The following is a 24,310-nucleotide window of genomic DNA, read 5'->3' as shown; positions in this document are numbered from 1 at the left end:
ACTTGTGTGTGTGTGCATGTGCGCGAGCGCTTTTAGGGCCGCCCCCTTGGCATATGGACGTTCCCAGTCTAGGAGTCTAATAGGAGCTGCAGCTGCCGGCCTACACCACAGTCACAGCAACACAGGATCCAAGCCCCATCTGCCACCTACATTACAGCTCACAGCAATGCCAGGTCTTAACCCAATGAGCAAGGCCAGGGATCGATCCTGCATCCTCGGGGATCCTAGTTGGGCTCATTAGCCCTGTGCCACAGGGGAATTCCAAATATGACTTTTGTTCCTGGGTCCAGGAGACCAGAGAGTGTCAATTCCTTCATCTACAAATATGGGCTGAGCCCCTGCAATGCCTCCTCAGCACTGGGGCTACACCACAAACCTTTGCCTTGGGGAGCAGCATTCCGACCTGTGCCACTCACAAGGTTTATCCAAAGCAGCTGTAACAAACACTCTTCAAGGCAGAGTTCTGGAATCTGCCTTCCAGACCCCAACCTTGAACCAGCCCAGACCATCAGAGAATGTGGTCTTGGGCCCCCTTGTTTGGATCCTTGAGCCAAATGAGATGGAGGAGGTGAGGCTGAAAAGGGGCGGAGTTCACAGGTTGAGGTGAGAATCATGGCTTTCAGTTACGCCCAACACTTGATAAGAAAAATGCAGAGTTTCTATGCATCAAATTAAGTGTTTCCTTTTCTTGGGCTGCTCCCGCGGCATATGGAGGTTCCCAGGCTAGGGGTTGAATTGAAGCTGTAGCCGCCGGCCTACACCAGAGCCACAGCAATGCAGGATCCAAGCTGTGTCTGCGACCTACACCACAGCTCACAGCACCGCTGGATCCTTAACCCACTGAGCAAGGCCAGGGATCGAACCCGCAACCTCATGTTCCTAGTCGGATTCATTAAACCACTGCGCCACGACGGGAACTCCCCAAATTTTTGTTCTTTATAAGCCACCCAGTCTGTGGTATTTTGTTACAGCAACTCAAACAGACCACAACCCTTAAGCCTACTCAGCCTCAATGTCTTCATTACGGAAAAAAAAGAGAAAAACAGTAGCATCTACCTTCTAAGGTTAATACAAGGATTAGCACAATGCTAAGTAATTAATCATTAAATATTGTAGCCCCCATCGTTGTCAGCACTCACTGGAGCCAGCACTGCTATTCCCTTGCCATGGCAGACATCACTAATCGACCACAACCCTCAGCTTTGCCGAGCTCGGTAGGACCCGCAGAAGCCTGGACACAGCATTCCTCAAAGTCACTACCAATCAACCACAGATGGCACATCATGATGCCTGCCCAGTCGGCTCTCCAATCCTAGCCCTCTGATGGCAACGTCAGGTTTGGAACCCAGCACTCGGTTATGCAAAGAAGAAATAGCAAACTTCCTTATGTACCTTTTGCAGCATCTCTCGTCGTCTCTTAGTTATTAGTTTCTGGTGGAGTTTTTTCCTTTCCTGCTTTAAGTCATTGTCCAACTTCTGCTTTATAGAAAAGACTTCTGTCTGAACCCGCTCCAACAGCACCTCCATCTGATCTTCATCCAGGTAGCCTGCTCTGGATGGAAAAGATGGAGAGTTAGTTAATGCGCCATCCAGACTCACCTGTAGCCTGCCTGAATGTTTATCTCCACGTTAGTTTGGTTTGAATCAAAGAAATCTTTACCCTTAGAAGGAGCAGGAGAACAGCACAGGCAGCTCAGCAAAGATATTACTAAAACGCAAGAAGGGGGAGTTCCCAATGTGGCTCAGCAGTAAGGAACCCGACTAGTATCCATGAGGACACGGGTTCAATCCCTGGCCTTGCTCAGTGGGTGAAGGATCTGGCATTGCCGTGCGCTGTGGTGTAGGTTGCAGATGCAGCTCAGATCTCGTGTTGCTGTGGCTGTGGTGGAGGCCGGCAACTGCAGCTCCGATTCAACCCCTAGCCTGGGAACTTCCATGTGCCGTGAGGGCGGCCCTAAAAAGACAAACGAAATTAACTTAAGAAAATAAAATGCAGGAAGGGTAAGGTCAGCATTTTTAGATATTAGAAAGCTCAACAAGTAATCTGATGGGGCAAGCGTTCTCACGGGAGCAACACTCCAGGGGGCCACCGTGGCACAGACGGAATCTTCCAAGAGGAGACGGTGGGCCAGGAACTCCTGGCGACAGGGGCGGCACAGGCCAAGTCCAAGAAGTCAATGTGGGGAACACTCGGCGTGATGGTCAGGTCTGGTGTCAACGTGACCAGCCAGGACCCCAGACTGAAGATCGCTGCCGAGTGTGTCTGTGGGGGTGTTTCCAGGTGAGATGAGCATCTGAACATCAGGAAAGCCCAGGACCCTCCCCAGGGGCGGGGGGCATCACCCAGTCCCTTGAGCGAGTGAAGAGAGCAGAAGGTGAAGGAATAGGATTTGCCTTTTGTTCCCGCCTCCCTGTGAGCTGGACCATCTTGTCTCCTCTTTGCTGCCCCTCGACTGGGATTTATACCACCGGCTCCCCTGGTTCTCAGGCCTTTGGACTCGGACTGAGTCACCCCTCTGGCTGTCCTGGGGCTCCAGCCTGCAAATGGCACATTGTGGGACTTTTCCTCACACACGCTGGTGCTGTTTCCCTGTTTTCACCATCCCTGCTACCATCCCTGTCTGTCCGCATCCCTGGGCTGGACCCTCTGCTTGGCACCTGATAGAGTCTCCCTCCATGGAAGCATCTCAAAGGAATGAAAGAGGTGACTGATACACGCTCCAGAAATCCAAGTCGGTGCCAGACGTTGCAAACCCTATTTAAAAACCAGAGGTAGGAATTCTCATTGCAGCTGAGTGGGGTAAGAACCTGACTAGTATCCATGAGGATGCTGGTTTGATCCCTGGCCTCACTCTGTGGGTTAAGGATCCGGCGTGGCTGTGGCTATGGTGTAGCCTGGCAGCTGTAGCTCTGATTTGAACCCTAGCCTGGGAACGTCCATATGCCGTGGGTGCGTCCCTAAAAAAGTGACCAAAAAAAAAAAAAAAGAAAGAAAACAAAGACGTCTCCTCATGACAAGTTGAAAATGGTTTCAATAAAAAACTATTTTAAAAAATTGGAGGTAAATTACACTTTCCTGGTAATGGCTCCCAACAGGACAACCAGCTGTCAGATGCTTCAGTTCACGGCAAGGAGCGTTTCTTTCACTCGAGTGAAAATAAAGCAGGAATGCCAAGTCAGCTGCAGTGACAAATTCATTAGCATCTTTGGGTGGGAAGTGTTCACATAATTTGCACCTTTTATAATCCTGGGGGTTGCAAAGTCCTAATACAACTACCTACCTAGTAGAACCAATTCCCAAACCTACAGCTTTGCCCTAAGAAAGCCAACCTTATCGTCATGGCCCCGTTCTTTTTCCAACTTACAACCTAAAAAGAATGTTTCATTGTTTACAATGACGCCTCTCAAAGACTGGCTGAGAAGAAAAGCTGTCAAGGGTCCAGAGGCTGCAGTGATGAGCACTGCGTCAGCATCATTCACCCGACCAGCTGGTACCCCAGGGCTGCTGAGAAAAAAACACCGAGAATCCAAGATGAGCATCTGCATCTTCATACTTAACTCCAAAGGTCAAAACATGGAAGCAACCTAAGCACCATCAACAGAGGGATGGATAAAGATGTGGCATATACATACAATGGAATACTATTCAGCCATGAAAAAGAATAAAGTCCTGCCATCTGCAGCAACATGGATGGACCCAGAGATTATCATACTGAGTGAAGTAAGTCAGAAAGAAAAAGACAAATGTCATATGATATCACTTATGGGTGGAATCTAAAATATGGCACAAATGAACCTATCTACAAATCAGAAACAGACTCACATAGAGAACAGACTTGTGGTTGCTAAGGAGGAGGGGGAAAGGAGTGGGATGGACGGGGAGTCTGAGGTTGTTAGATGCAAACCATTACATTTAAAATGGATAAGCAGGAGTTCCTGTTGTGGCACAGTGGAAACAAATCTGACTAGGAACCACGAAGTTGTGCGTTTGATCTCTGGCCTCACTCAGTGGGTTAAGGATCTGCTGTTGCCGTGAGCTGTGGTATAGGTCGCAGATGTGGCTCGGATCCCGTGTTGCTGTGGCTGTGGTGTAGGCCGATGGCTACAGCTCCGATTGGACCCCTAGCCTGGGAACCTCCATGACACGGGCATGGTGCTAGAAAAAGAATGTGTGTGTGTGTGTGTGTGTGTGTGTGTGTGTGTGTGTGTGTGTGTGTGTGTGTGCACGCATGCGCATTCTGGGTCACTTTGCTGTACAGCAAAAATTGGCACAACACTGTAAATCAACTCTCCTTTAATTAAAAAAAGAAAGACACAAGGGAAGGATCCTGCCAAAGAACACGTGTACGTGTAACCGAGTCACTGTGTTGTACACCTGAAACTAACACGACCTTGTAAATCGACCACACCTCAAAAATAACAACAAAAAGAGAAAAACAATAAAACAAAAAACAAAGGCGAATGCGAGCACCAGCAGGGTCCCAGCCCTCAAGGTGAAGAGGGCGGTCGCACGGCCCAGGTCCTGCCGCCCTCCACCCTGGCTTCTCAGTGCACCTCTGGGGACCAGCTTTACAGTAACCCAGGGAGGGGAAGGGGCGCTACATCAAGACTGGCCACGAGCTGGTACTTACTGAGGCTGAGGATGGGTGCCCGGTGGGTCACTGTATTGCTGTCTTGACGACTAGGTCTGTTTTTAAGATGCCATAATGCAAAGGATTCTTGCAGCTAGGGAATTCTTTATTATTTTTCATTTTTATTAAAGTATAGCTGATTACAGAGCCGGTGTTGCCATGGCTGTGGCGGAGGCTGGTACTTGCAGCTCCGATTTGACCCCTGCCTGGCCTGGGAACGTCCAGATGCTGCAGGTGCGGCCCGAAGAAGAAACACTAAGCAAATGAATCAAAATACATGGAGATGCCTAATTTTTAAAAAAGAGAGAAGGCAAAGAAATAAGTCGTGGAGCAGCCAGTGCATATTCAGGGAAGGAACAGCAGTAGCTGATCTCTGGGGAGGAATGTCGGGACAGGGCCGTTTGTCGGCATCACTTTGGGTGGTTTGGGCGTTTTACCTCTCGTGTTTCTGGATGAGGAGGCTCAGCTGAGCAGAAGCAGTGCTCAGCAGACCTTGTACTCGGGTCTCTAAGGACTGTAGGCTCTGCACCAGGTACTCCCTGTGGCCGAATCTTTTACTTAGATGGTATCTCTTACTAGCCTGGAAAAAGTCCATCAGCTCTTCTATACGCTCCTGTTAAAAAAAAAAAAAATTGAAAAAAAAAGCCTCATTAAAAATTAGAGAACATTCTTTCTGGTCATTTAAAATACTACATTTTTTCCCAAAGCTATTACGCGAGTATCGAAGCTCTGGGGTTAACACCTTAAAGATCTCTGCCCTGAGCAAAGACTTAGAAGAAGACTACACGCTAATAAGAAATGAAGGCTTTCGGAGTTCCTGCCACCGTGGCTCAGCGGTTAACAAACCCAACTGGTACCCATGAGGACGTGGGTTCGATCCCTGGACTTGCTCAGTGCGTTAAGGATCCGGCATTGCCTTGAGCTGTAGTATAGATTGCAGATGTGGCTTGGATCCTGCGTTGCTGTGGCTGTGGTGTAGGCTGGCGGTTGCAGCTCCGATTTGACCCCTTAGCCTGGGAACTTCCATGTGCTGCAGGTACGACCCTAAAAAAGCAAAAAAAAAAAAAAAGGCTTTGACAAGTGCATTCGAGACCCAGATGATAGAGTTACCGAGTTACCAGAATGACTGTGCTGCCCTAGAAATGGAAACTACATTCCAGCCAGGGGTTCTTCACCCATGCCCATATCCACCCCATGGGCTTCCGCAAACACGGCACCAGGACAGGTGCTGAAGTTCTGGGCTAAACCAGCCACCAGCTGCTCTGACCCCCAGAACACCCACACTCCTGGAAGACACGAGTTGAGCCTGGTCACAGAGTAGCACAAGTTCTTATAATCTACAAAACGCATAAAACCGCAAGCAAGCATGTGCAAGTAATAATAGCCCAGTACACAGCAGGTGATTCTTCTGGGCTTGGCACTGGACCCAGAGTGCTTCTCATCTTTTCTAATGTAATCTAGGGCAAGGATGCTATTATTCCCATTTCACAGGTGGGGAAACTAGTCCACATCACATGGCTGGTAAATGACAGAGCCGGGTTTGAATTCAGCCATCTCATTCCAGGACCTGTGCTCGAACTTCCTAAAAGGCTGCCTCCAAAATCTAGCCTTGACCAGTAGCAGAGTCATGAGACCATCAGTAATTAAAGCAGCAGTAATTAGGCCCATGGTAATTAAACATCAGCCTCCGTGCATTACCCCATGGACTGGCTCGGCTGTGTTTTTTGCCTCTGGTGAAATATTGTCCACACAACGGATTATCCGAAAAGATGGGTAATTTTGTTCAACAAGAAACAGATGCTGCCACGGACAGCCTCCTCTCCACGCAAAAGCTGTAACGTGTCCAGCTCTGACACCTGAGACTTTGCACTCTCCAGACAGTGCAAAGCAGGAGGGTCAACTGGATGTAGCAACGGCCAGCTTCTCCCCGAGAGCTCCTGGCAGCAGAATCAATGCAGCAGGGACAGTGCAGCGATAATTCTCTCCTCCGGGGAGCTGGATCACGTGCGCTGGTGACCCGAGCCCTGGATGCCAGGAAGCTCACGGTCGATGTCCTGAAACACCAACGTGTCTGTGCTGTGGGACCATCAGCACGGCTGTTATTTTTGGTCCCCAGAATTACTACCAATAACACGTCTTCTTTCCAACACAGAGAGTCAGCCACTGCCCATCAAGAGGAGTAAGTCGAGCAAAATCTGTTAAGTGACGCCTGAGAGACGCCACAGGGTCGGAACACCTGGCCAGGAATATGATAGAATTCTGACTTTCTCTTTTTCCTTTTTTAGGGCCACATCCGCAGCATTTGGACGTTCTTGGGCTAGGGGCTGAATCGGAGCTGCAGCTGTGGGTCTACACCACAGCCCCAGCAACAATGGATCTGAGCCTTATCTGCAACAGCCAGTGGCAAGACCAGGTCATCAACTCACTGATTGGGGCCAGGGATCAAATCCGCATCCTCTTGGATGCTATGTCAGGTTCTTACCCCACTGAGCCACAATGGGAACTCCACTAACTTGATTTACTCTCCTGACGTTTTAGTGGGAAAAGCCTGGAGCAAAATGGAAATGCCAGCTGGCCTCTTGAAGCCGGGTGCCTTTTAAGAGTGGCCCTCTCTTCCCAAAAGGCTCGCGAGGGCCGTCTGGTCTCCTCATGGGATGGGCCTGCTCTGTCGCAGTCCTTATACGTGGGGCCAGTGCCAGGACCAGAAATCTGGCGCTTTAGTGCAGCTCCTTATTTCACTGTGTGTGTGCAGGCGGGCCCCACAAGAAACAGCGACAGGCTCACGTAAGCGAATGTCACAGCCAACTCGGGATGTATTCAGTCTGGACTAATGACATTCACGCTCAAGTTTACAGGCAAAAATACATACAAATTCACCCAAGCATATTGAGACGGAGATCATAAACCCTAGGCATGAATCAAGAAACACAAGTGGAGTTCCCGCCATGGCACAGTGGGTTAAGAATTCAACTGCAGCGGCTCGGGTTGCTGTGGACATGCAAGTTCCATCCCCGGTCTGGTGCAGCGGGTTAAGGGATCTGGGGTGGCCACAGCTACGGTGGCGCTCACAGCTGCAGCTTGGATTCCATCTCTGGTTCGGGAACTTCCATATGCTGCAGGTGCATCCATAAAAACCACAACAACAAAAAACCGTGCACGCACACACCTATGTATATGCATTTATATTTTTAACTGTGATTTATATATAGAGAGAACCTGTATTGTGCCAAGCACTGGCTTTCCATGAATTAGACCCTAAAGCTCCATCTCTCCCCTTTTGATGTGGGGACTCTATTACCCCATTTTATAGGTGGGGAAACGGAGGCTCGCACAAGCTGAGCAATGGGCTGAAATTCGCGGAGCTGAGGGTGGTGGAACCGGCATGCACGACCAGGTGCACCTGAGCCCAAGGTCTGTGCGTCAAGCCAGCACTGGCCCCCTTTACTGGAAACTCACCCCCACATCAAGAGGCTGAAGGAAGACAGGGTTTGTTCCCTGGCACACGGTGCAAAAGAAGAGTCAGGACTCGGCTCGAGGAGAGGAGCAATTGACGGAAATGGTTCAGGAAAATGACTCCTTCATCAGAGGGAGTCTCATTTGAGGCATTTACCTGTATTTTAGAGTAATCTTGCAGCAGCATTTTCGCTGCCTCTGGTTTCAGTTCCCCTTTGAAAATGGCACTTTGGATCTGAGTAAAAAAGATACTGTGCAGCTCGCTCCTCTGGAAGATGGCCAGCTGCCTGTGGGCCTTGGCAAAGTCTTCTTCCTGCTGCAGAGCAAGGGACCTCCTCAGGTGCTCCTGCTCCAGGCCGTGGAGGGTCCGCAGGAGGCTGCTGCACTCAGCGGCGGACTGCAGAGGGGAGAGGGGACATGGGGCTGGTGACACAGCAACGGGCATGCAAGGCACCCACGTGCAAACACATACACACGCATGGGTACCCGCATACGTACATGTACACATAGCACACAGCAATGATGCACATACAGGCACGCACACGTGCACACACATGTACCACCAACACACACATACATGCAAACACGCATGCACAATGCATACAAATGCACACAGCAACAAATGATGCAGACACACACATACACAAAGAAACAGGTACACACAATGCACATACAGCCATACACATACATGCAGTGAACACACATGCACATGTACACACACATAGACGCACACACAGCACACAGAGTTACACCACATGCACTCAGCGATGATGCACACACAGACACACATACACAGGCACACCCATGCACGTGTACAACACATGTACACACAGCACACATACTTACACCACATACACAGTGCAGAGACATGCACACAGCAATAACGCACATACATGCACATGTACACACACATGTACACACAGCACACATACATGCATCACCTACACATGCACATAAATGCGTATAGCAACAAAGGATCCACACACATGCACAAAGATACAGGCACACAAAACACATGTACACACAGTCATACCCACAGTGTACACACAAGCACACGCGCGCACAAGCACCCACATGGAACACACACAAAATGTCCCACATGGGCCACGATGAAGCTCCTAAACTCTGGGAAATGCTGTTGCAGCCTGTCTTCCCTGTTATCTTTGTATTTCCAGAACCTCCTCAAAGAAGAAAATGTATAGGGGTGGAAAATCTCAAATCAAACTGCCCGAAAATATTCCCCAAAACAGAAACTTCAGTGGATTGTGCTGTTAGGCTCTCAAGCTTATTTCCATCATCGTTCATTCTTAAGTCCGTTGAAGAGGAAAATGCCAGCAATCAGGCCCAAGTTGAGCTCATTCATGTAAAGAGGGAGGCAGAAGCGCCCCTGGGACGCCGCACTTCCTGTGTCCGGCGAGAGGGCAGGACGGGCGGGGGCACACCTTCCCTGAGCGCCGATGCAGCTGCACTTCTAACATCTCAGAGGACCCGTGCGCAGGAGGGAGTGCTGGCAGTTCCATGTGCAGAGGCAGAATTCTAAGCAGGCCCCAAGGTTCCCAGCCCCCCGTGGGGATGTCCTACAAATCCCTCTCTTCAGGTGTGGCATAAACTTTGAACATGACAGGACCGTCACTCCATGATCAGATCATCATGTGGCAAAGGCCAAGGGGCTTGGTGACCTGCTGAAGGTCCCTAATCCATTGCCTCTGAGCAGGCGAGAAAGAAGGCTATCCTGTGTGGGCCTGACTTAGGAGGACAGTCCTCAAAGAGGGACAAGGCCCTTCCTAAAAACAGAAGCGCTCTCTTTCTGGCCTGGAGGAAGCGAGCAGCAAGTAGGAGCTGCCTAAGGGGAAGGGAAGCCCACAGGCCCCGAAGCCTCAGTCCTACAACCACAAGGCAGGAAATTCTGCCAACAACTGGACCAGGGCTCCAAGCTCCAGGGGAGGGAGAACAGCCCAGCTGAGGCCATGCTGGCAAGCTCGTAAGACCCTGGCACAGAGAACAAGCCCTGCCCAGACTCCGGGCCACAGGAACTTTGAGATGGTAGAGTCTCTGCTGCTCTAAGCTGCGAAGCGTGTGACGATTTGGCAAACAAACAATTTACAGGTGAAGAAGTACAAGCTCAAATAAAAGGGAGTTCCCATCGGGACTCAGCAGTAACAACCCGACGAGCATTCATGAGGACGCGAGTTCCATCCCTGGCCTCAATCAGTGGGTTAAGGATCCAGTGTTGCCGTGAGCTGCAGTGCAGGTCAAAGATGCGGCTGGGATCTGGTGTTGCTGTGGCTGTGGTGTAGGCCGGCGGCTACAGCTCTGATTGGACCCCTAGCCTGGGAACCTCCGTGTGCCAAGGGTATGGCCCTAAAAAGCAAAAAAAGAAAAAAGAGAGAGAAACACAAGCTTAGAGAAGCTAAGCATCATTCCCCAGTTCCTGCCAGCACTCAGGAATGGGGGGAAGGAGTTGAAACCAAACCTTTAGGCTCCAAGTTCTGAAACCACACAGGCAGCAGACAGTGAGACATGCTGCTGAGCAAGTTGGGGGAAGGTGTGTGTCTGTGACGGAGGCACAGCGGTGTCAGAGGTCAAGGTCAAGAGGGCGTGGGGCTGCGGCTGAGGCCAGGCTGAGCAGAGCCCGGGGAAGCCTGAGCTGCACTGAGGGCAGAGGGAGGGGCTGTACCTCCTCCGGCAAAACGGGATCGAGCGCTTTACCCGTCCTGTCCTCAGAGCCCGGCGTCACCCTCTCCCAACCTGCCAGTGACACACCTCCTGCCTGGCCTCCCATCGCTCACAAAAGCCTATGATGGTGACACAGCCACTTCCCACTTCCAGCTCCGACTGCCGATTTTTCGATTTGCCCAGAATCTGGCCCAGAAAGAAGAGTGTTATTTATGGGAGGGCCCCTGCAGCTCAGCAGCCAGCACGGGACAATCCTTGCCCTCGGGAGCTCCCGGTGAGCCTCACAGATGAGAAGAGCAGGGGCCACAGAGCCAAAGCCAGAGCCCTGTGTCTATATCCGCCCCCCCCCGCCGCCAGGCCCCAGCCACATCTCCAGGAGCCATCCCAGAAAACACCACCATTTTCTTCAAAAATCGATATTACAGAAGGATCAGATTAGACTTTTCTGAGTCACTCTCCTGGAGAGAAGTGCTTATTCACAGCTGACTTTTAAAAAAAAATTAAAACATTTTTTTACAGCTGTACTTGTGGCATAGAGAAGTTCCCAGGCTAAGGGTCAAATCAGAGCGGCAGCTGCCAGTCTACACCACAGCCACAGCCAGGCCAGATCCGAGCCACGTCTGAAAACTATACTGCAGCTTGTGGCTACGCTGGTCCTTAACCCACGGATCGAGGCCAGGAATCGAACCCACATCCTCATGTCAGGTTTTTACCTCGATGAGCCACCACAGGAATTCCAAGATGCCTTTCTTTTTGGACAGAATGGAATTTGACAAACACTAAACCTCAGTTTATTTCAGATAATGGGAAGAAACATGGGATGAAATCCATCTAACTTCTCACAGTCAGCAAGCACACAACACACACACACACACACACACACACCCCTTAAAATAAAATGATCTGTCCTTGTTTAGAATAATACTTCTGCCAAAGAATAAGGCAGGAGGCAATGATATGTTTGTGTCATAGTGAAACACTCTGTACAGTCACTTTTGATGGGAGTCCCCCCATTTCCATGTGTCCTGCCCTCCTAAGGGGGTCCAGAGACTTGCAGAAATGTGTTCACCCCCTGCCCTAGTTTAACCTAAGTCATAAAAAAGATAAGTCTGGATAAAGCAAAGGTTTATACTGAAATCCAAGGACAGAACTGGGGGCGTGGCCGGGTGTCCAGGCTCAGATGCCCACCAGGACCCCAATAAACAGGCTGAACGAATGTTTGCCTGCTGTCGAGTGGTGGGATGGGTTTCCATTTTTTTCTGGGTTTTGCTTTTTATGCTTTGGAGCTGGAGTTGACCAGCCTGTCCGTAAAGGGCCAGATAAATATGTTCGCTTTTGCAGGACACATCCGGTCTCTGTCATGTATTCTTTTTGGTTGTTTTGCTGTTTTTAAATAATCCTTTAAAAATGTAAAAATCATTCTCAACTCAAGGGCCAGACACAAACGGGCCAGGCAGGATGCAACGCATGGGTCCTAGCTGGCCGATCTCTGCTTTCGAGTACTTTCCAAGCCTCCCTCATTGAGAATGTATTATTTTTACCAGAAAACAAACAAACAAACAAACAAAAATACCAAATTTAGGAACTAAAAGAGAGAATGGGATTATTTAGGGGCTGAATCACTGAACAGCCTGGTCAACGCATTCTTCTCGGGGGCCGGGCTCAGGGAAACAAGTCCACGACCAGTATAATAAAGGACGGAGATCAGAGAGTGGGGGGCAAACGAGAGGATGGCAGTGGGCTCAGTGGGGACCCCTCCCCAAAACGTTCTAACCCCAGAACCTGGGGATGCGACCATATTTAGAATAAAGGTCTCGGCAGATGTAACCAAGGACCTCATGGGATCATCCTGGATGATTCAAGTGGGTCCTAAGTCAAACGTCCAAACGGAAGAAGAGGTGACAGGGTCAGGGGTCAAAACTGGAGGGCACAGCGGAAACGAATCTGACTAGGAACCATGAGGCCGTGGGTTCGATTCCCGGCCTCGCTCAGTGGGCTGCCGTGAGCTGTGGTATAGGTCGCAGATGTGGCTCAGATCTGGCGTTGCTGTGGCTGTGGTGTAGGCCAGTGGCTGTAGCTCTGAGTGGACCCTTAGCCTGGGAACCTCCATATGCTGCGGGTGTGGTGCTAAAAAGCAAAACAAACAGACAAACAAACAAAAAACTTGTGTCCTTGCAGCCACAAGCCAAGGAGGGCCTGGAGCCTCTAGAAGCTGGAAGAGGCAATGACGGGCCCTCTCCAAGAGATTTCAGAGGGGACAGGCTGGCCAACACTCTGATTTTGGACTTCTGGCCTCCAGAATCGTGGGAGAATACATTTCTATTGTTTTAAGCCACCAAGTCTGTGGTCCTTTGTGACAGCAGCCACAGGAACCTCACACAGGAGCCCAACAGAAAATAATCCACACCCTAAAATGAGATGTGTATTGATTGAGGTGAGGGGACCCCAAGTTCAGGGGAGCAGGTGGGGATGAGGCAGCATGAATCACGCCTCTGCTTTCCCACCCAGCCTGTGGTCTGACCTCAGATGACCATCTGAGAGCCAGGAGCTGCCACCTCGAGACCTCTACTCGCTCCTGGGCAGTTCTGTACACGGCCGCCAGGCTGGGCAATGGAAGGCAGGCGTTCAGAAGCTCGTTCCTACGTAGGCGACAGACGGATTTTCAGAACAGGGTCTGTGGGCTCAAGTCACACGACTGAACCATCCATGTCATTCACGGAGGAAGGCAGAGATCACGCTGGATTTGGCGTGCGGGGGGGGCGGGGGGGACTCAGGCATGATTCCTTTCAAGACAGAAATTGACACTCCTCGAAAGCTGAGAGCTGATCTCCGATCAACAGAGGCCAGCCCTGGGATGGCCCGAGGGTCCGAACTCCCAGAACCAGAACCAGCATTGTGCCCTGAGCCTCCTGCAATCCGCATCCTGGCTCCTTTCCTGCATTACTCGTCCCAGCCACCCCAGGAGGGGGCGCCCTTGGCCTTGACTCACAGACTTGTAGAGGCCAGCTAAGGCCTTCCGGAGCAGAGCTGGAACGAACTAGAATGTGGGTCCAGGTCTGTCTGGCTCCAGAGCCTGTGCTGGAGGGACCCGTGACCTAGCGAGGTGCAGTCCGGACGGACAAATCTGGGCACTGACATCCCTGAGCCACGCTCCCCTGGACCCCCTCTTCTGTAAATGAAGCCTTCCTACTCTCCACGACCTCCCTCCATGCTGTGAATGTGCCTCTAACGTAGTTGAAGGATGTCACATTTGTCACACTGAGGATCCCTCATTAGACTATGAACTTGGATGCAAGAACCATGTTCTCTGTACTTTCACTGCCCAGACCAAATGTGATCTTTCTAAATGATTTCTGGATGGATGGATGGATGGATGGACGGACGGACAGGTGGATGGGAGAGTGGCAGGTGCATGGACGGATGGGTTGGGGTTGGATGGATGGATGCATGGATGGGTGGCGAATGAATAAACAGACAGGCAGGGTGGTAGGTGGAGAGGATGGATGGACAGATGGGTGGATGGCCAGATGGATGGATAAATGATGAATCCCCAAGAGGAAGGGGAGAGGCAAAGGAAGCCGCCTTACCCTCTCACTGCCACGTTTCAGCACCTCTTCCGCTTCCTCCATGGCTGCCATCTCTCTCTGGTACTGGCTCTCCGTCTTCTTTCTTGTGTCCAGGTCACACTCAGCTGTCAAGGCCACCATCTTCCGGTCATACTCCTCTTGTATTTCCTTCTCCAGCCACAGAAACTGCTTTTGGAAAATAGCATCCATCCTTCTCGCTCCTTGAGGGGAGAGGTGGCCACTGCTGGTCAGATTTTTTAGTAGAAGGGCAATGATATCCTTGCTGATTTGGGTTCGACAAGCTTCCAGATCTGAGTCTGCCCGATTCAGGGTTGCAATTTCCAACCTGGGAACCACAAAGGTCAAGACGATTCTATTACATAAAATCACAGCAGAAACCAAAGGTCCCTCAGGGCTCTGAGGTTTTAACTCATTTGTAGGTAAAGTCTTTCTTTTCTCCCCCTTCTTCCTTTTTCTCCTCTCTTCCACTCCATCCAGTTACTGAAGGACAGTGACTGAATTAGCAGAATCTTGTTTAGTACATTTGCAGGGTACCATGCTGGAAACTACAAGGAACATAACAAATACAAGACACGGTCTTTGTCAACAAGCAACAGGTCAACAACAGCAAGACCGGGATAAAAATGGCTAAATACGTGGAGGATTTGAAAATTAAGTTTATTTTACTTTTTTCTGATTAAAAATGAATGTATGGGTGCATCAACCACATGAAATGTGGTACCCTGGACAGAAGCCTGGAAAAGAAAAAGGACATTAGATAAAAATAAGGAAATCTGACTAGAGTATGCAGGGTGGGTTAAGATCAGGCTGTGGCGCAGGTCACAGCTGCGGCTTGGATCTGATCCCTGGCCCTGGGAACGCCACGTACCTTAGGGGGGGCCAAATAAAAGAGAAAAAGACAGTAGTGTGGTTCCCAGTGTAACCACAACCCAACTTTGCAAACGGTCAATAGGCACCAATCTTGTTTTAGTTACTCCCTTCGACGTCTGGGTACAGTCCCCAGTTTCTTTGCTCTCACCGTGCATCGGGCACACGGACTTGCACTAACAATTTTAGTATATGCGTTGTAATTGTTACCTAGATCCATATCACTAGGGGCTGAAAAATCACTCTTTCTAATTCTCTTGTTGTTGTTGTTGTTGTTGTTTTAGGGCCGCACCTACAGCATATGGAGGTTCCCAGGCTAGGGGCCCAATTGGAGCTGTAGCTGCCAGTCTACGCCACAGCCACAGCCACGCAGGATCCTTAACCCCGAGTGTGGCCAGGGATCGAACCCGTGTCCTTATGGATGTTAGTTGGGTTTGTTATCGCTGAGCCACAACAGGACCTCCTAATTCTATCATTTCTTCTGCATTTTTTCAGCTGGGATTCTTCAAAAAGAAGACCTTTCTCTCCTTAGTAATGCCGTTCCTTGACATAAAGCTCACTGAGAGTACAGATGTTTGATTCTTTGCGAATTAAAGAGGCGGTGTCATAGCACCCTCCAATGGCAACAAATGACTTTGGGTCTGTTCACTGGCGTATCTGCCTGTCTCATTCTGGAATGAGCAAAAGGTTCATAAAACGTTTCCCAGCTCCTTGAGAACCTGAGCTGGAGACCATTGCTTCGGCTCGCCTTTTCGCCTTTACCTGAGCACCTCCTAAGGGCAAGAACATCGAATCCGTTCCTAGGCAACGGGGCTTATGGTAAAAACGGCACCTGATTGGCAAAGGACTTGATTCTCCACCGCGCAAGGGAGACAGACCATCTTCGGGGGTAATGGTTCAGGGTGAAAAGAGGTAAGAGGTGGGAAATGCATGGTGTGGAGTCTGGCACATTATTGGTTCTGAGTAACAGCAGCCTCCCCAGTCTTCTCTAGTCTCTCTCCCAGGAAACTGGCTGCGGAAGAGGGCCAGTCCTCGTGCTCACCCTGGGAACACGAGCTCATAGGCGTTTTCTGTCGTCATCATATTCACGCTCATCCCCACGGATAAACTCTCAGAAGTGGCCACAGGAAAAAACTGCCGGGGTGTGCCAGAGCCACAAAAGAAAGGGAGACGTCCCTTTAAAGCAATTAAAATACCACGCAATTAATGAAGCTAACTATCCTCTCTTAATTTCCCAAATGAGCACGGAAGAAGAAAAGGCGTACTAAGAATGCACAGTTTGCAAAGAGGATTGGACCCACTGGCGAAATCCTTGTCACCCCCTATTGCATTTTTCATTACTTAGACAGCAATGAAATAGACGTATTTCTAAATCCCCCCCAAATTCTCTAATGCCTCCAGGGGACTGACATTTTGAGTTATACCCAAATGGGCTAAGATTCTTTTCTTCTTTTTATGTTTTTTTGGAGGATGGGGGGAGGGAAAATGGGCTGGGCTTCTTTTTATTTATTTTTTGGCTACACCTGTGGCATGCCTAAGTTCCAGGGCCAGGGATCAAATCAGAGCCACTGTCGGGAACTGAGCCACAGAGGCGACAATGCTGGATCCTTAACCCACTGAGCCACCCTTGGCTGGGATGCTTACATTTCTTTACTGCTTCGACAAGGTGGTAAAGTTAGCAAGGTTCAAACGCTATTTTCCCAGAGAACATTCATATTTTTCCGGCGACAAGAACGTCATCTTGCCACCGCACCTCAGAGCGGAAGGTATTTTCTCGGGCCAGTTCTGCTGCGGATACAACTCGGGCAAGGAAGCGCCCTCTTGTAAATAAGTGACTTCGTCACGTGGGGGTCAGAACCATGCCCGACCCAGAGGAAGCACTGCAGAAACATAAACCATTAAAATGTACTTGGAGGCTTGACCGCGGTAACATCTCTTTAAAAGAAAGAGCACAGCTTAAACTACCCAAGAGCTGACGAGTACTCTGGTCAGCTACTGAGGATGAAAAGGAGAGGGAACGACGTGCGGGTCGTTTTCCTTGTTTATTTCCTATAAAAATTAGTCACATTCTCACCAAATGGCAAGCATGGGGTTCGCACGAACCTGGGGTAAGATTTGATGCACAAGGCGGTAAGCAGGCATTCTCCTGAATGTGAAAGAGGACTCATTACCACGGAGGATTGTTAATTGCAGAAGGAAAACCCAGGGACCATGGCCATTTTCCACAGTACAAGTCCAGCATCTTCAAGCTGGCTGCTGCAAGCATCACAGACCCACCAAAACCAACTGAGTTTCAGAGAAACCGAAATTTTCCTCCTAGGAGCCCATTTCCATGGCATCTTACTGCAGCAAGACTCATATTTAGATCAGTGTGAGGGAATTCAGGGGGAAAAAAAAATCCCTTCTGGGTATCTTCACTGTCCACATTGAAATGAGAGATTCAATCAGAATAAAAATGATCTCGGGGTTCCCACTGCGGCGCAGCAGAAACAAACCCGACTAGTCTCCGTGAGGACGTGGGTTGGATCCCTACCTCCCTCAGTGGGTTAAGGAGCCAGCGTTGCCAGGAGCTGTGGTGTAGGTTGCAGACGCAGCTTGGATCCTGCATTGCGGTGGCTGTGGGGTTGGCTGGCAGCTGTAGCTCCGATTCCACCCCTAGCCTGGGAGCTTCCATACACCAGGGATGTGGCCCTAAAAAACATAAAAGAACATAAAAATGATCGCTGCATGTGAGCGAAACATCAGTTAAAGTTATGATCAACTAAGTTGTTCAGTTTGGTAGCACCTCAAATAGACTGTCAGGTACAAGGCCAGCGGTTTGCATCCTTGCCTGGGACCGTTTTCCTCTTAAACACCTCTTGCTTCAGATGGAGCCCTTCCACTCCAGGCTTGAGCTGCCCCTGCGAGGAACCAGGAGGCAAACAGAGGCTCGTGGCCATTTCCTCCCCTCCAGATCCCCGCCCCTCCCCACCCCACTGTGGCCAGACCCCAGCAGGGCAGCCAGCTCAAATCCTCCCCGAACTTTCTTCCCAGCTCCCTCTCAGGCGCGCGTTGAAGATCTTCACCCAGAAGGCGGCATTTCATCAAGTCTGAAAGCATCATGAGCCTGGGAGGCGGCCAGCTTAGGTTGCAGTCGCAGCATCAGCCCCCAAGCACAGGGTGACGGTCTCTGAGCCTCGTTTCCCAGTTGGTTCATGAGCATATTATCACCAGTGTCCAAAGGTCGCTGAGAGGATGAATACTGCCTTTTACGCAGAGGCTTTGTTTTCATCGCTTTCCAGATATCAAGCCATGTAACCCCCATGATGACTTTACAAGGTAGGTGAAGAAACAGAGGCACAGAAAAATTAAAGGACCCTGTTGAAACTCACATAGCTAGTAGGTGGCAGAACTGGGGTCGGAAGCCATGACACGTGGCTCCAGAGTCCTGGCTCGATCCTCTGTCCCACCACCTTGCACGAACACACACAGCACTGTGCCGGTACCCAGCACAAAACGGATGCCAGAGAAAACGTTACTTTGCATTGTTTTCGCTGTGGTTGTGGTCGCCAGTCTTCCTTGGTAGCTTTCTTTCTGGCAAAGAAAAGAAACTGTGGAGGAAACATAACCCAATGGGTAGATGGGTGGATAGAGGCGAATTCTAGATAAACAGGTAGATTACACTTGAATTTCTTTTTTGGAAAGATAGATTTTGCTCTCCCTGGAGAGTAGAGGAAGGTGATAGGAAAGCAACTGTAAGACAGAACATTCCAAGACGGCTTTAAAAACGAGATAAACCTTGGATGTCAGCCAAGTCATCTTTCTAACCAACGCTCGGGCTTCTGCAGCATCTTTCCTGCCAGAGTCACCCTGCCTCCGCCCCGCACACCCACGGAGCACCGTGGGCGCTAACTGCCTCTCCCGGCCGCCCTTCCCTCGTGAGAGTGAGAGCGCTCAGACAGGCAGAAAGGGCTTCTTCCTCGTCAGCTAAAAGCCACCGTCCTCAGATGTCTACTGCTGTCCCAAGGGCACCGCCTCCACGAGGACCTCACAGGAATCTGGCAATTGTGGCCACAGGTGCACAAACCATCTCCAATCCTGGGCTGATGACAGGGGTTTACCAACAGCAACAGGAACCTGACAAAGGCCTTTCTGCAACAAGTGCCCCCGTCGGGGTTGGTGAAAAGAACCCCCCGGCCCCCGACTGGTGTGCGCAGAATGGACTGGGGTCCAGGATGGACTGACGGTCATGCGGGCGGCAGAGAAGAAGTGGGAACGGCCGGGACTCGGGCGGTGAGGCTGAGATGGAAGGAGGTGAGAGCTCTGGGAGCAGGGAGGTCCTGAGAGGGGGTGACACTCTGCTGGGACGCCGCCCACAATCCACCCGGCTGTCTGCTGGCTCCCGTGGGACTCTGAACGGGGATTCCTGGTTAAAGATAAAGAGAGCCTTTCAAAGACAAGCTGCCCACACTGAAGACTCACTGGTTTCCTCAAGCTGCTATAACAAAGTGTCTGTCACAAGCCGGGTGACTCCGGACAACGGAAATGCACTGTGTCACAACCCTGGTGGCCAGACGTCTGGATCCCGAGGCAGGAAGCTCTGTAGGGGGGTGAAGGCCCTCAGGAGCCCCCGTCAGCCGGTGAGGCTTGGAGCTGCAGATGAAGGGCCCGGAGAAGAGGGACAGAGGACTGGAAGTTTGTGGTTCTACACGGGGGACCTTGTGACTCAGCCCAGAACTGACCAGAGGATGCATGGTTTGGGCATACAGCTCTCCAGCAGAAGACCTCAAACGATTAGGCATCAGAAGGAGCAGAATGCAGAATTCCTGTTGTGGCTTAGAGGCAACAAACCCAAGCAGTTCCATGAGGACATGGGTTCTATCCCCGGCCTTGCTTAGTGGGTTAAGGATCTGGCGTTGCTGTGGCTGTGGTGTAGGCCAGCAGCTGCAGCTCCAATTTGACCCCTAGCCTGGGAACTTCCATAATGCCATAGGTGCCCTAAAAAGACAAAAGAAAAAAAAAGGAAAAGTATGAGCAGAATGACTTCAAGTCCTGTTAAAATGCAGATTTCCAGATGAAGCTCAGATTCTGATTCAGAAGGAATGGATGAAGGCGCTGTGTTGGTTTCCTGGGGCTGCCTGGACAAAGTACCACCAACTGGGGGGCTTAAAACAACAGGAACTTACTGTCTCCCAGTTCTGGAGGTCCGAAGTCCAAAGTCAAAGTGTCTACAGGGTTGCTTCCTTCTGAGACCAGGAGGGGGAACTGGTTCCATGCCTCTCTCCCGGCTTCTGGAGCTGCCGGCAAGCCTTGGTGCCCCAGGGCTTGTGGAGGCATTGCTTCAGTCTCCTCTGTCTTCACGGGATCTTCTGTTTCTGTGGCCAAATTCCCCTTTTCTTATAAGTGTATCAGTCTTAGTGGCATAGTAACCTTAATTACATCTGCAAAGAGTCTGATTCCCAATAAAATCACATTCCCTCATACTGGGGTTAGGACTCAATGTATCTTTTTGGGAGGACAAATTTCAAGCCCTGACAGCAACCTCCCAAAACCCAAAGTCCCTCAGTGTCAATGAGACACCCAGGGAGAGACGGGCTGACCATCCGCTGGGCGGACCAGAGAGGATGAAGCAGGGGGGACCCTAGAATCCTTTCCCTCCACGGCCTCCACCTGCCTCTCGTCTGCAGGACTTTAGCCAGAGAATAAAATTAATCAGAGACGTGAGGACAGGCAGAAGCAAAGGAAAACAGTCAAACAAGACCAAACCACAGTTTCGTCATTAGACAAAGTCAAGGACCTTCGGCTCCTCCTCATGGGCTATGGATCACGGGCTCTGGAGCCGTGTCCTGTGAGCTGCCGTGTAGACACAGAAACCCCACCAGGTGGAAGAAGTTAACGTCCAAAACTCACTTCCAATCTTTCCCTCCAAACACAATCCTGCCCGCTTTCCTCATCTTAGGAAAACGCACCTCATTCTCCCGGTTGGTCAGCCTGCAATTTCGGCATCATCCCCGAGGGCTCTCTCTCCCTCCAACCCCACCCCCAACCCATCGGCAGGTCCCAGGTCCTGTGGAGTCGCCTGCATTCCTTCCCTGATCTACGTACACATGGAACCTGCAGGATGGATACTGGACAGACCTACCTCCCGGGCCGTCCGGGCTGAGTGACCTTACACCTTACACCCCCTCCTAATCTCTGCTCTCACATTAACTAACAGCAGAAATAAATAAATAAATAAACACCATATGGTTGGTACATAAACAACTGCTCGATACAGGCTGACTTCATCTCATCGGGCTTTGGTTTACTGAGCTTTGCAGATGCTGTGTTTTGTTTTCATCAGTTGAAGGTTTGAGGCCACCCTGCGTTGAGCGAGTCCGCTGGCACCATTTTTCTAATACCACATACTCACTTTCTGTCTCTGAGTCACATTTTGGCAATTCTTGCAATACGTCAACCTTTTTCCTCATCAGTATATTTGTTGTGCTGATCTGTGATCAGTGATCTCGGATGACACCACCGTAATTGTTTGGGGCTCCATGAACGACACCCATGCAAGATGGCAAGCCTAACCCATAAATCCGGTGGGTGGGTGTGCATTCTGACTGCTCCACCCACTGGCCACCCCCTCATCTTTCTCCCTCTCCCCAGGCCCCTCTGTTCCCTGAGACACAATAACATCGAAAGGAGGCCAATTAATAACCCCCCGGTGGCCTCTAACTGTTCAAGTAAAAGAAAGTTACACACCTGTCACTGTCAGTCAAAACCATTTTTAGCAATAAAGTTCTTTTTGTTGTTGGGTATTTTTTAGGGCCATACCCTTGACATATGGAAGTTCCTGGGCCAGGGATTGAATCTGAGCTGCAGCTTCAACCTAGGCTGCCGCTGAGGTGACACTGGATCCTTTATCACACTGCCCTGGGGCAAGGATCAAACCAGCGCATTGCCAGCAACCTGAGCAGCTGCAGCTGGATTCTTAACCCACGCGCCACAGTGGGAACTCAAGCAATAACGTATTTTAAAATTAAGGTCTGTACATTGTTTTCTCAGACATAAAGCTATTGCACATTTAAGAGACTACAGTATAAGGTAAACATAATTTTTATATACACAGGGAAACCCAAAAATTGATGTGACTCGCTTTATTGCGATGCCTGGAAGGGATCCCGCAGTATCTCCCAGGTGTGCCTGGACATGCATTTAAAAACTTCAATTTTACGATACCCTTCAAACACCCACTTGGTACAAAACCCAATCCTGAGGCAGTTTAGAAGGTGATGTTGGCAGCATCAAAAGGCAATAATAAGCTTCCTTTTGCTAACAGAGGAAACACACAGAGGCCTGGACTTCCTTTCTTCTCTTATTTTTCTTCGCCTCTCTAGAAAAACCTAAGCTCCATCTTTAAAAAGCTGCTACGTCCATCAAACAGTGGATCTGAAAGCACTCAGGCTTGGGATCAAATCCATTACCACTTGTGTGACCCCAGGCAAAACCTCTAAAGCTTCAGGAACATCGGCTTCCTTTGTTAGAGCTGCTGTGAGAATTAAGTCAGATCAGGGGCAGGAGGTGCTTGGTGGCCTGGGGGGCCAGAGCTAGGCCGGAGCTGAAACTCTGTGGGCACCCCAGGCTTCCAGAAGCTTCCAGGACCGGCTGGTGGTGGCCAGTTCCTGCTTTCTCTGGTCCCTGCACGCCGGGGGGCTGGCCCACCTCCATCAGGACAACGGTCAGGGAGCCTGATGCAAATGAAAGGGAATATTCCTGCCTCCAACCCTCTCTGTACGAGGCAGCCTATGAATAAACAACGTCGAAGATAAACAGCCAAGCGAACCAAGCAAATGCTCTCTGTCGAAAATAAATCAGCAGGACAGGGCAGAGTTACGGCTCTGATGCGTCTCGGAAATGAGGCAGCGACCCAGTCACCAAATGGCGTGTTGAGAACCCCAGCTGAACTTCATGCAAGAATTTCAAATGGGAGACATTATTTCCTGGAGAAAATGCTATTTTTAGTGGGGAGACGCTCACAGATGCCCATGCATACTAAGCCCCTGACATTCTGAGTGACATTTTCTTGCTGGGAGTTCCTAAACCTGACAGACGTCAAGATGGAAAGATTAAAAGTAATTAGTAATGCCACAATTTTTTTTTTTTTTGGTCTTTTGAGGGCCATACCCACCGGCATATGGAGGTTCCCAGGCTAGGGTTCAAATCAGAGCTGCAGCTGCCGGCCTGCAGCAACCACAGCCACAGCAACACAGTGGATCCTTGCCCCACGGAGCGAGGCCGGGGATGGAACCTGTATCCTCATGGATCCTAGCTGGGTTCCTTACCGCTGAGCCATAATGGGAACTCCACTACCGTTTTTAAAAAAATAATCACAGAATGGTCCCAGAATGAGCATTTAACCACAGTGCCTGAAACAGAACTGACATGCAGTACACACAGAATATCAGGATTGGGGAGGGAGGGCAGAAAGCTGGGGCGGGGGGAGGGGAGTCACCTTTGCTCCCTGGCCCAGGACTCCGAGGTCAGGCTCCATCAATGAAACACTCTTCAGACAAAATACGATCCGTTCCCAAGGAGAAATAAATATGCCTTTTCAGAGCTCCCGAGTGATTGACAAGAATACAGTCTCGGGGAACGCCCACATCCTTGTTATATTCACGCAACTAGGGCCAGCAAACGGCAGCAGCTGAGAATCGCTTCATAAAACACAGGGAGACAGGAAAACCGTGCTTTTCATAGGTGATCACGTCTTGGATCTAAAGCGCAGCCAGGACGACCGACCCTTTCCCACTTTATAGTTCTCATTCGTCAGGCTGGAAGGTGACAGCATAGGAGCCACTTGCAAATTACGTATCGTGGCGCTGATGACACAAAACAACTCACTTCATGCTGCTTCTCATTTTCGACTTCTGGGAGAAAACAGACTTTGAAGCTACAAAATACTTTGACAACCACCTGCTCCTACCCCTTCACATAATGAGAGAGATGTACGCGTCCGTGCCAGTCCCCGCCCCCGTCTCCCCCGTGCCTGTCCTTCTCCTCGGTCCTCTCGGACAGAGTGGTGATTTTTAATCTGTCACTCTTGGCATGATGATTCGAGAGCAAAGCTAAAAT

General features: G+C 50.3%; 1 protein-coding gene across 5 annotated transcripts in view; it reads right to left on the bottom strand.

Annotated features, from left to right (window-relative positions):
* EVC2 (EvC ciliary complex subunit 2) overlaps window positions 1-24,310 on the bottom strand; it is a 130,795-nt gene that overhangs the window by 49,659 nt on the left and 56,826 nt on the right. For 4 of the 5 annotated variants that reach the window (XM_084971428.1, XM_084971429.1, XM_021100987.2 and 1 more), the window contains 4 exons: window positions 14,348-14,672; window positions 8,242-8,481; window positions 5,069-5,244; window positions 1,393-1,552 (listed from right to left, as the gene is read on the bottom strand). In XM_084971428.1, coding sequence (XP_084827554.1) covers window positions 1,393-1,552; window positions 5,069-5,244; window positions 8,242-8,481; window positions 14,348-14,672 — 901 coding nt within the window. Of the gene's footprint in view, window positions 1-1,392; window positions 1,553-2,066; window positions 2,264-2,394; window positions 2,539-2,658; window positions 2,756-3,365; window positions 3,506-5,068; window positions 5,245-8,241; window positions 8,482-14,347; window positions 14,673-24,310 lie in introns of those variants that run through there. The other variant, XM_084971430.1, reaches the window with a different exon arrangement.

This window comes from Sus scrofa, chromosome 8, assembly GCF_054392235.1.
Source record: "Sus scrofa isolate SSC_HxYL_T2T_F1_AM1 chromosome 8, Sscrofa_HxYL_maternal_Yorkshire_Landrace_v2.0, whole genome shotgun sequence".
Taxonomy (NCBI): Eukaryota; Metazoa; Chordata; class Mammalia; order Artiodactyla; family Suidae; genus Sus; species Sus scrofa.
This window is presented reverse-complemented; position numbering and strand designations above follow the sequence as displayed.